The sequence below is a fragment of the Pelmatolapia mariae genome, linkage group LG12, assembly GCF_036321145.2.
Source record: "Pelmatolapia mariae isolate MD_Pm_ZW linkage group LG12, Pm_UMD_F_2, whole genome shotgun sequence".
Lineage (NCBI taxonomy): Eukaryota > Metazoa > Chordata > Actinopteri > Cichliformes > Cichlidae > Pelmatolapia > Pelmatolapia mariae.
In genome coordinates, this window is record NC_086237.1 from 16,899,369 (window position 1) to 16,911,995 (window position 12,627).

The 12,627-nt window shown below is 39.4% G+C and overlaps 1 protein-coding gene across 1 annotated transcript; it reads right to left on the bottom strand.

Annotated features, from left to right (window-relative positions):
• Positions 1-3,430: 3,430 nt before the first annotated feature.
• On the bottom strand, positions 3,431-7,392 carry tmem230b (transmembrane protein 230b). The gene is made up of 3 exons (XM_063490525.1): positions 7,082-7,392; positions 4,846-4,968; positions 3,431-4,748 (listed from the first exon to the last, which is right to left on the bottom strand). Exons 1-3 carry the CDS (start codon positions 7,175-7,177, stop codon positions 4,608-4,610), a joined length of 360 nt encoding a protein of 119 aa, XP_063346595.1. The 5' UTR covers positions 7,178-7,392; the 3' UTR covers positions 3,431-4,607.
• Between the last annotated feature and the right edge of the window lie 5,235 nt (positions 7,393-12,627).

Consider the following 12,627-nt stretch of genomic DNA (forward strand, 5'->3'; position numbering starts at 1 on the left):
GTAAATGCCAAAATGCTTAAGTCCATTGAGTTTCTTTCTTTTCAGCATCCAAGCACTATTGTGCATGTCGTTTCCCTGTCACACTCAGTGTCTGTAAAACAGTATTTTATACTGTTTATGTTTACACTTATAACAAATCTAGCATTTAACAAGCCAGCTCAATGAATGCGTGGAAAACACTGAACATGATTCATAGCGGTATTAGCAGTTTTGACCTACTATTCACAGCTACAATCAATTACAAATCTATAAATAACAACAACAAAAATAATGCCAGCACTAAACAGTTCCTACAAAGGCATACTGGATCAAGTAATAATAGAAGTGTTTAACTCCAGTTTAGGAAGCGTATCTTTAATTTTGAAGGTGAAATAATACACTTCCGTCACTTTACTGACTGTGTCTGTGTTAGTTTATGAAATTGGTCCTTTAGCGCCTCAGACAAAAGCGCCTTTCCGTGGGAAAAACTGGTGATGGTCTTAACAAAAGGCAAACGCAAGCCTTAAGGACACATTTTAGTCGGCTGTTAAATCATTTAACAGGTATACATAAAAAAACATGCTGCGAGGAAGTAGTTCCAACTATCTGCAAAACTAACTTAAACGGACAAGTTTGTAACAATATTTACCATTTCATGTTCGGGATTAGCTGTGATTTTGTTATAATACAGGCACACTGACCTAACCTTTTCAGTAAGATCACCTAAAATTTATCAGTGTTATACATAATTTATAGCCATCTTATAATAGCTTGTTACAAGCCTGCTGAGAAGACCAGACTTTTTTACCAGAAAGAAATTTCTTAACAGTGGGATTTTTAAAAAAAAAAAGCGGCAATCGTTTGATAATCTGAATGCCAGTAAAAACTATGTTTTAGAAATCGATAAACATACATTTTAAAAAAATGCCAATTTAACCTCCAATAAAGAACACGAATTAGCTTTCCGCTAAATGTCATAGTAGCAAGAACCAGTTATTATTATCACCATAAATCTCACATTCATTTTCTTAAAAGGCAACACACTAAAAAAAACCTCAAAACTACAGTGTGTAAAATAAAATAAAAAGTGTATTAGCAGGGAACAAGATCTGTATCTACAGTTAAACCAACTTAGCATTAGCTAAACAGTTTGCGGAGCTTTAGTCCGGCTAATGAACCACAAAGTCATTTAGTGTTCTTAAATCTATTTATTTTGATTTTTCTTGCTAAAAGAAAAGGCTAAAACGTTTCTATTTAAGTATGAGACGACTGTTACTTCTTTTAAGGTTCGAGTCGGGGCTTTCAGTAAGTTTCCTGCCAAATATATTCATTATCATACCTCAAAAACGCTTCCTGTGATCCTGAGCCTCCTAAAATGAGCAGAATACTCAAACCTGCTGTCATGTGTGGCTGACAGTGACTGCAGCTGGTTAAAGATTATTGGGTATGCTTTATATTACTTTTTAAAATAGCCAATCCAGTGCCAGATCACGTGGTTACACCGGATGGCTGTATTAACTGTCTAAGATTTATGATTGTGTCCAAATTTAGAGTCTACTGCATATACATTCATGTATTATATATGTATAGTTTATAGTATAGTATTTAGTGTGTCCTTGGTTAATAGTAATGCTACAGTGGATCAGTTTGGTCAGACGGACGAGCTTATCTAATTTACCAAAATCACGTCTGTGCTGTTCCTGGGTTCATCCACTCACCAGTCACTTTATTAGGCACACTATTTTAGTACCATTGTCTGCCAAAAACTGATTGCAGGAATTTAAACTGTTAAAAATGACTTGTTGGATTATAATCTTTATATGTCATTTTTTATTAATGTAAAACTCTCATTGACATTAATATTATTTTTATAAGAGATCAGACCAAAAGGAGAGAAGAAATTGCAATAAATGATGCCAGAAGCCAGAGATGTAAAACAGAGTATGTACAAAAAGCAAAAGATACCTGCAAAACAGGTCATTTCCTTATTTTATATAAAACCCCTTCATAAATTCTGTTCACTACATTTTTAAATAATATAAGTAAAGGTTTTAGACATTAAAAAAAAACACATAGGAACATTGGAAATTCTTGAAGGAATAGATTCAACATTCAAAACGGTTCCTCAGAGATTTTGGTACATATTGACATGATAGCGTCACACAATTCCTGCAGACGACTGCACTCATGATGCGAATCTCCTGTTCTACCATATCCCAAAGGAGCTCTAATGGATTGAGAACTGCTGACTGTGGAGGTCATTTGTGTACAGTGAACTCATTGTCATGTCCAAGAAACCAGTTTGGGATGATCGGAGCTTTATGACGTGGCACATTGTTCTGCTGCAAGCAGCCATCAGACGATACACTGCGATCAAAAAGGGATGGACATGATCAGCAGCAATACTAAGTTAGGCTGTGGCATTTAAATAATGCTGAGTTTGTACTAAGGGCCCCAAAGTGTGCCAGAAAAATATTCCCCACACTAACACACCACCACCACAACCAGCAAAATGAACCACCTATATATCATGGGTTCATGTTGTTCACACCAACCTAACCCTGACCCTCCCATTTAATGTAGCATTAATACGAGAAGATTTTTAGTTTTCTGCTGCCCAGTTTTGTCTGCAAGCCTGTCTGAATTGTAGCCCAGCTTCCTGTTCTCGCCTGACAGGAGTGATGCCTGTTGTGGTCTTTTCTACAGCCCAATTGCTTCTAGGTTCACTGTGTAAAGTATTCAGATGTGCTCTTCTGTATCACATGCTTGTAACGAGCAGTTGATTGAGCTAGTGTCTGGCCATTCATCTCTGCCTTCTAGCATCAACAAGGGATTTTCACACAGAGAACTGCTGCTCACTAAATAATTTATCTTTTTATGATCATCCTCTATAAACCTTAGAGATGGCTGTGTGGGAAAATTCCCAGCCGATCAACAGCTTCTGAAATACTCAGACAAGGCTGTCTGGCATTAACAACCACGTTAAACTTAAAGTCACTTAAATCACCTTTCAGTAATAAAGGTTAATGCCAGGTTCTTGTTTTTGGGTGATGCAACAGTGGATCAGCTGGGTCAGACAGTACAACTGATCCAGTTAAACACTTGTGTAATGATTCTGAGTCAAATCAACAAGCCTATATAGTTGAGATAACTTAGCTTTTTATTACTATTTTGCAGTGATGATGTTGCTTTGACAAGACTCAAGAGTAGCACGGCCTCATCTGTGCATATAAACAGTTAAAATTACTGAATATCCCTGCAGTATTACTGTACACTTACTTTGTGTCTGTTATTATGTGTCTGCTCAACAACTCTATTGTCTCGTCACGCTTAACTTGTGATATCACCATACTAGATTTGACGGGTTTCACATAAAAGCAGTAATTTTAAAAGACTCACCTCAGAGAGCATAAAAAACAATATGATAGAAAGCATTGAGAGTGTACAAAAATACAGAACAGTGTAGCTTTAATGTTTCCGGGACAAACACAGTAAATCTCAGTCCTCTGTAAGACGTTTTATGTGCGAATGCCTCCTGGAACCACAGGAAGCACTTAAAAAACAAAGAATCTGAGCTGATTTAAAGTGCATAATCTGATCTAAGGCCCGGTAGTTTGTGATGAGTGTACAGTTGGGTGGGCTCATTCGATAGCAAGGAAAGAGAAACAACGAGAACACAAGCAGCTACCCTCGAATTATCCCTTTGGCAAACAGCGGGTTACTAGGCTTCTGAAAGGATTATATAGACGTCCACCCTTTAGTAGCAATGTGTTTTACATATGACATTATCTGGGGGGGTGGAGGAATCGAGGTGGCAGTCTTGGCTTTCACCAGCACACTTTCAAATTATGCTGAGAGTGATGAGTTGATGGCGCAGATTAGAGGGGCAAATGTCAGCAGAATGTCAGGCCTTAATTGCTTGTGTACTGTTTGACAGTGTTTACTCTCACAGGCCAGGTGCACCATATGGAGATCGAAGGATTGGAATTAATCACACAAAATCCTCGGGGAAAGAACAACTCAGAGCAGTGAGGAAGCATTAACTAGGGCGAGGCAATCTTCACTACACGGGATGTTGTGAAGACACAACGCTAGCCTTTTATTAAATATAAGTATTATGCCACAGAAGTGATATTGTGTATATAATAGGTATACCAGGTATTTGTTATGTTGGTTGCAGCCACTTTAGTATTAAATTATTTATTCTCTCTGCCACTGAACTGGTGGATCTACCTAAAGAATACACAAAATAAAAACTTTGGAAATATTGGCAAATTGGTTGTAATGAAGCAGTTAAAAGACTCACTATATGTGGCCACATTGGTTGTACTACATAAGGTAAAATATTTTATAAACAAACTGAAATGGTTTTATATAAATTAAAAGAAATAATAAAAATATTTTTTATTCATTTATCAAGCTATAAAACAAATACAAAGATAAAAAAAAACAGTTGCTATTAGCAACCTGGCATTAAGAACCTAGGTAGAAAAACCTATAAGAACAATATTGTAATTTAAAAACAATTATGAAAAAAAAAAAAAAAAGGGATCTAATTTTCTTTAAATATATCACGACCTTAAATTCACTACATGTAAGCACAGCAGGAACTGGGGCTTTAGCAATGGTCAGTCATCAAAGTCTGGGATGTCATCATAAGAGTACCCCGGGTAGCCCTTTGATGCATAGTAAGCTATCCGTAGGTGGTAAAATCCAGGCAGGAAGACAAGGATCCCGATGATGAGGACAGGCACGGTCCGGTCTGTGTGCTAAAAGAAAGAAAACATTTATTCTCTTAACACGATGACATTGTATGACCTGTAAAAGGATGTAACAAGAAAAAGTGTGACCTAGAAGATTACTTACAGTGACGCCAAAGTAGCCAGCCAAGAGAAGAGCACCGATGATGATCAACAACGAGCCGATTAGGAAAAGGATCGTGGCTAGTGCGATGGCTTTATATGGGACCTTGGGTGGGCTCTTCTTGAACTGTAGAGGGGAAATATTTCATTTCAAAAACATTTCTGTGAAACACGAGGCCTTCTTGGAAGTGTCCGTTTTTCCTCTTCTGTGCCAAAATCGGCAGACTAGAGAGATGTTTTCCATCGAATCAGCTTTAAATAAATTGCCCTATTCTCATAAAAACATGGATGTACAGTACTGTGCAAACATCTCAAGCTACCCCTAATTTTTCTTTTAGTATTTTGCTGGGAAAATGGCAAATAGGTGCAGCAATTTATTGACACATTCAAAAACACATGGAAATACAGTATATAGAAGAACAGTTTGTACAATTCTGTTGAGCTTGGCAGTTATAAACACTTCTGTTCTCCAATACAGTCTCTTTGGCAGCTTTCTTGTCATTTCTTTAAGTAGGAATAGTTCCTCAGGTTTCTTGAAGGACATTGAAAGCTCTTTTTTGTATGCTGGCTGCCTTTTGTTTTGTTCTCTGTCTGATCCCACACTGCTTCAATAATGTTGATTTCCAGGCTCTGAGGAGGCCAATCCATGACTGACAGTGTTCTATTGTGTGTGTTTTTTATCCAGGTATGCTTTGACTGCACTGGCAGTGTTTTTGGGATCTCTGCCCGACTGAAAAATGAAGCTGTTGCCAACGATTTCCAGAAGGTAGGGCTGTACCATATCATATTGTCCGCGATAATACGTCTATAATTTTTTACAATTACACTAGTGCAATATCACTTGTGTAGCAAAAGCATGCATTTACATTACAGTAAATTTTCTTGCAATATTGTGATGGTAATTTTGAAGCTGTCATCTAGCCCTACTAGAGGGCATTGCATGGTGGATCAAAATCTGATCATACTTTTTTGTGTTCATGATTTAATTGTGACAAGATTCCCAACACCATTAGCTGAAATGAAGGCCCTAAAATGCTATTTAGTGTCTGTCAAACTGTGATATCTTTGGCATTTTCACAGATTCAACTAAAGAAAAGGAATAAAGTTAGGTGCTTTTGTGACAGCCTGCTCATAACAAAGTACCCAAAGACACGATTTAAAATTTGCTAAGTTGCCTGTTATGTGTAGACACGACACTGAGTTAGGTGCCGTTTTTAATGCTTCCTTTATTCACAGCTGAAAGTAGCTGAAAAAACAAAAAGACATTTCTCACAAAATGTTCCGGTACAAGGACTGGACCTTAAATGAGTAAAAAAGCAGCCAGTTTCCAAAGAATGTTTTTGAAAGACCTTCAGAAAGCCTGGAGAACTACTGTTTGATTCAACTCAACTTTCTGAGAGTGAAATTCTTATAGTTTCAAATCAAAACAGCAGACGCCTCAAGGGGCTTTATATTTTAAGGTAAAGACCCTAGAATAATACAGAGAATACCCCAACAATTAAACGGCCCCCTATGAGCAAGCACTTGGCAACAGTGGGAAGGAAAATCTCCCTATTAACAGGAAGAAAACGTTGAAAGAATCAGGGTCAGGGAGGGGCAACCATCTCCTGTGACTGGTTGGGATTGAGGGGAGGAAGCCAGGACAAAAGATATAATACACTGTGGAAGAGATCCGGAGATTAATAATAATTCATGATTGAATAGAGTGGTGTATAAATACATATTGAGTGAAAACAGGTGAGAGAACAAGAAATACTTCCAAACTGGGAGCTCGTTCCATAGAAGAGGGGCCTGAAACTGCAAGGCTCTGCCTCCCATTCTACTTTTAAATACCCTCGGAAACAAATAAGCCAGCAGTCTTTTTGTTTCAGTCTATGTATTGTTTAGAACCACTTAAAAAAAATGCCAAGTCTGACTCCTTGAAAGCAGGGTGACTCAAGACATTTGCACAGTCCTTTAAAAGTGTTGGTTATGCAGTACTTCTTGTGAACATTCACCAAACTTTGATGAGAACATCAAGAGGATACAGAAATTAATATCATAGGTCCCGTCCCCCCCCCCAAACAACCCCAATGACATCTACAGGGCTACCTTAGCTCGGAAATGACAGCGGCCATCTATTGCTGCAGTACCCCTCTATATTCATACTGTTGTGGTCGAAACCAGTGCACTAACTTTAGTCTATTATCTAAAAATACTAGCAATGGTAACGTATCCTAGCGTTACACCTTCTGTTTTACCTGTAAATCAATGTAGCCGTCGTCGTCAGTGGCTAACCTGGAATACCTAACTTTGCTGTTAGGGATCCCGTTGGACACAACATTACGAGCAGGCATCTTCTTCAGCGGTTTGCTTTCATATGAGGCAGAAAAGGCTCAACTACACAAAGGTTTACTACTCGACAGGCATCACTCTTAAACCGCAACTGCCAAAATAAAACAATACTGCACTTGGCTTATTCTAGGGCCGCTGTGACGACGTTTTATAAAGAGCTTACAGCGTAGAAGCCTCTGTTTGGGAATATGGTGTTGGACCTTCCGTGTTTTCAGTACGTATACATTCTGCGCCTGCGCAATCTGAAGCGTCATTATTAACTTCCAGAAACTTCGATTTAAAGCGTAATTTTAATTTAAACGTTGCCTGTACTGTGCGAGATGAAAAATAACGTTAAGCTAAATCACAAAAAGGAAAGTTTTCAGATGTGCTTTAGCGCAATTAACCGTTTTACAATAAAAAGGAAGATTTGCACCGCGCCGTGTCTGCCACCAGAGGGCGCGGTTGAGTCTTATTAAAATGACCGGGTCACTGCGAGTCACAGACATGACCCTGCGGTGTCGAGATTCATTTCTTTGTGCGGATGTTCATTTCCTGGGGTGTTCTGTTCTGTCTTTGTAATCACACTGTGCTTACAGAAGATAACGTTTCTGACGAGACTGCAGATTTTGATACCATTTCATGTAACAGAAGAAGCTAAGACTAACCCTCTCCCTCTGAAGGCCGTTTTAATCACTGAAATACAATCTCATGACCTGTATTTATTTTCATAAATCTGCATTAAAACAGGAAAAAAAAAGACAGTTACATGATGTCTAAAAACAATTAACCAGATCAACAGCTTCTCTTCAAAAAGGACACGTTAACGAGTCTCTTAATCCTTGAGTGATAATTGTTACATATTTGTCTACTTCAGATATGGATGGACTCCAGGTGTTTGTATACAAAGTCACCTCTGCCACTTTATTGCCACCTCCCTGGTTACGCACATCAATAACCTAGTCTGTGAGTGACTGACCGTGTAATAAGCAAAAACGCTCAATCCAGCTGAAATGACTAATTAAAGCTTCTGTGGTTGTGTATTGTATTTTTCTTTTAATTTGTGTTTTTCATACTAGCTCCTTGTATGAAACGGAAATGCCACGCAGATTTAGGCGGAACTGAGATGCTACCTGACTCATCGAAGGTCTTGCTAGAGTCATGGGCTCTACAGTCAGTTATTAAATGTCTGCAGGATGACAAAAAAATAAATAAATAAAGCACTTTTATCATGAGCAGTAAATCAAATGCATATTCTTATCGCTCGCAGCATCAGTAATACTCTTTAAAGTAAGCCTACACTTTGGCAGAGGATGAGTTTCTGGTGATCATTAGTATTCTGAGTGACCTTGACTGTCTCATCGCTGTAGTTTAAGGCCATAATGTTGATCTCTGGGGGTGATTGAAGCCCTAAAAGCATCTGGATTTTTTCCTTTTCTTTCCATTGCACACAACACGAATTCTTCTACATCACAGCGCACAGTGCGTTCTCTCGTCTTCAGTTTGTCGTTGATATTTACAGATTTCTCAGAGTTTCAGCGAGAAATGATCTTTTCAAATCCACCCCGCCTGCATTTCATCTTCGTTTTAGAGGGATTTAGCAAAATGTATTCTGTCCTCTGGAGACCACTTTAAAATTGCATTACTATTCCAAATTGCAGTGAGCGAATGCAGAGTCATATAAGCTGCCTTCGGAAATAACAGATTGTGCAGACGTTCTTCACTATACCTGTTACTGAGGGGAAACTTTGCCCTTTGCTTTATCACTCATTCCAGTTTCCTAACTCATACCTCACTGGGCTCTGTGATTGCATGTTGACTCTGCTCATTAGCTGACGCCACGGCTGCATCACTGGATTGTCTTCCTTTGTGTGCCAAATAACGCCACTCTTATCTGTTCGGTCTCCTTACTTGGAGGTTCAATAGCTACAATCAAGGTCACTGCACAAGCCGCTTAGCCTCCCCCTCGGTGTGAATTTAGAAACACGGCATTCAATTTATCTGCTCTGCAGCCTTGAGACAATCTACAAGACCAGATAAATCTGCAGTTATTTTACATTCATAGATTCAAAATAAATGGGCTCCAAATGGTACCACTGATGGAATAATCTATCTGTAAGTAACCCTGCTGCCCCTAACATTTGTGTTCAGACATTACTTCATCTATTGTCTTTTTTTTCATCCCATGGGGGTTTAGAATTTCAATAGGATCTTCTTGTAAACTATTGGTGCAAAGTGTTTGAGACCATAAATAACAATACTGGTCTAATGACACGTGGAGTTGTAATTAATTAATCAGATGACTGGGTAAGCTGTCACCAGTCAAAGACGGGAAGAGAGTGCGTTGTCATGTTAGATAATCCCTGCCGCTACACCATGATGCCTGCACAGAAGCACATCAGAACAGCTGAGCACACTGAGCCCCCAAGGTGTGTGTGTGTGCACGTGTGTGTGTGAAGACGGCCACAGCCAACCCTCTTATAACCCCCCGAGTATGACTCTGAACAGTAAGAGAACAGCATTTAGGCCATAATTAGAGTCCTGTTCATAGTGGAGTTCTGTCTGCTGAGATAATTAGGTCTGTCTTCATTACAGCAATTGCAGATAGAACCACGAATGGAGCCCAATAAAAGCCTCGACCATTATACCACTTGAACATCACGCAATCTGCCTGTGGCTTTGCCTTATTACTTTTAAACCCACCGGGTTTCAGAAATGATCAAATGCGCCATGTGGGTGGTGCACAGGTGCTGCTGAGCAACAAGCTTTTCAAAATTTAAAATAAGTTCTGCGACATGTAATATAATTTCCATTTTTTTGATCTGTGGGTTTGTTCTTTTGTGTGTGTGTGAGTGTGTGTGTGTGTGTGTGTGCCTGCTCAAATATTGAACATTGGATGAAAAGAAATATGTATCACATTAAAGTACGGCTTAACGGATGATACTGTCTGGGCCATTTTTGGTCCGGGCTGAAATATTTGAGCAAATAGGAGCTGGATTACCATAAAAACATTCCTTGCCCCCCCCCCCCCCCATCTCTTTAATCCAGCTGTTTTTGCCCTGTCCTCTCCTTTTTTCCCTCCACCAGGTCGCAGTTTTCACTTATCCGGAGGAATCTCTCGAGGAGAGGAACGACTCGTGTGAGCCCTTGACTTTTCCTTCAGTGCCACCACGACATTACCAAAAAGCCATAAACTGTACAAACTTTAGTAACTCCTGAACTTTTTAAGAGTTTGCCCAATGATGTGGTTAACGTCTAGGACCCGTCACAACAACAAAGCAAGTCATAAAGGTGGTGACTATGTTACATATTGAACTTAATATTGCAGTGCCTATAGCGGCTTGCTTCTGCTAGACTGCTTCAGCATTTCAATCAAAGTATAGTGAACAGTTGGCATGGCTTTAAACCTGTCTTTTTTAAATGCTCCTTGTGTGGATTGAGTAAAAGCCTTCTTTAAACAGACACCCCGAAGTCATTTAAAATTCCTGCAGCCACACTTCATCGTCCCAATTAGAATAACACTAAAAAATCACTTTTTAATGACTTTCTTTTGTGCGTCACTGAGCAAAGATACTGCCTTATTCTGTCGGCTGTGAATGCATTACTGTATCGGTTTCATGGAACTGATTGGGCACAATTAAATACAAAAGGATCTGTCAGCTTTGAGTGAATCACAGAATTGTCACTTGGCGCTGAACACTAGGAGCTCATGTAAAATTTATGCCAAGCGGTAATGAAGTGATGGATGCTTCCTTGCTCACATCATCGCAGGTGCTGTATGTCACACAGGATGGTTGCAGGAGGACGCAGTGATGACTCTTGTATTTCTGACCACAGCCACTGATGGGTTTTTTTCCTCCTTTTTTGCTCTTCAATCTGCATTTCAGGTGTGAGCCTGAGGTTAGTTGTGTGTGTGGGAGGACAGCAGACTACTGCAGCACACTTGGTATAAGGAGCTTCATCAGCCTGATGACAGAATCTATCACCTTTATTTCACATTGTCATCTCCCCTTTTTCTCCCCCTTTAGCTTACAACAAAAAAAAGAACAGTTGCCTTGAGAACATGACACACGACACGCAAAGTAGCGGCTTCGATCTTCAAATTCGCCTGCTATGCATGCCAAGCATTTCACATTAGTCACAGAGTAATGTCAGCGGTGTTGCATTTAACAGCTTCCATGATTGAAATCCTGGAGCTGGTTTTGTCAAAGTCATAAGCACAGGAGAGAAAATCTCTTGATATGCAATTAAGGTGAATGTCACTGTAAATGCCAACATTGGTATGAATGCTAGAGTCAGGTTTGTTGCCTCCATGACAGGAAATGTGTCTTCCAGTGCAGAGATATTGATTTCAGTTTCTTTCAAACTCAGCAGCCCACCTCACTGCATGGGCGGCGCAGACAGGTAATTACTTTTCCAGCAGATAGCACGATAGGGCCTAACAGGATGCAAATACACACAAATCAACAGCACGGGTGTCTCGCAGGCTTGTTTTTAATGCATAACATAATTACAAAGCTATTGTTGCGTTAAATGCTTATCACAAAGTGGTTTGTCAGCGCCAGACAGTCATGCATATGCAGTAATGACACATAATCTGCCTAAATGTTGTGATTTTTGCTAAAATTGCGGCGAAAATTGTTTTTCAATTTTAAAGAAAATCCATCTGTGACCTTTGCTTTTCAATTTATTGTGCAAGCAAAATAGATATGCCTATTTATGTCACGCCGTACCTTTCGCTGATTTAAATGCACTCTTGGGGAGTTCAGAGGTCTGCTTGCGATTTTTGCTTTTGGCAAGATGAAGTAGACGTGCTCGCCGGATATACCAGCAGGTAAGAAAAAGAAAAAGAAAAAAGAAAAGATGAGGCATTGTGAGCTGAAAGTCTCATCATTGATTGAACGCACAAGCTGCACTTTAACTGCTCAAATGTTTACTTCGGCTTAAAATCTCTCACTTAAAACAGGCAGCAGCCTCGGGTAAAGCCTTCATATCTGAAACCAGTTTGAAAAACAACAAATACTCCAACTGGCTAAACCTGGATTTGTCCACAGTGGGAAGAAAAGAATCAATCCCCCACCCCAACAAAAAAAATCAATGTACCGTGTTTATCCATGTGTACCTAAATGTGTGTATGTGTGTGCTTGTTTCTGTCTCATCTCTTCATCATAGCTTAATTGAAAAAAGGGGAAAATGCACAAGCACTGAATAATCACAATCCCCGTTGAAATGGCAATGCTTTATAAATTACAATCGTCTCTCGCTGCTCAGACATTAACAAATGAGTATCGACTGAGTGTGCAACAGATGGACCGAGGGTCTTATAGACTATACTGTATGCCGCATATGTCAGCTATAGGTGCGTTTGTTGCTCATCACGCTTTCATAATGCAGTGTGTTATGTTTAAACGTGCAGGAGGATTAGTCCTGTTAGTGGTAATGGTGTTAATATTTGAAGCCACAGCTTGGAGCA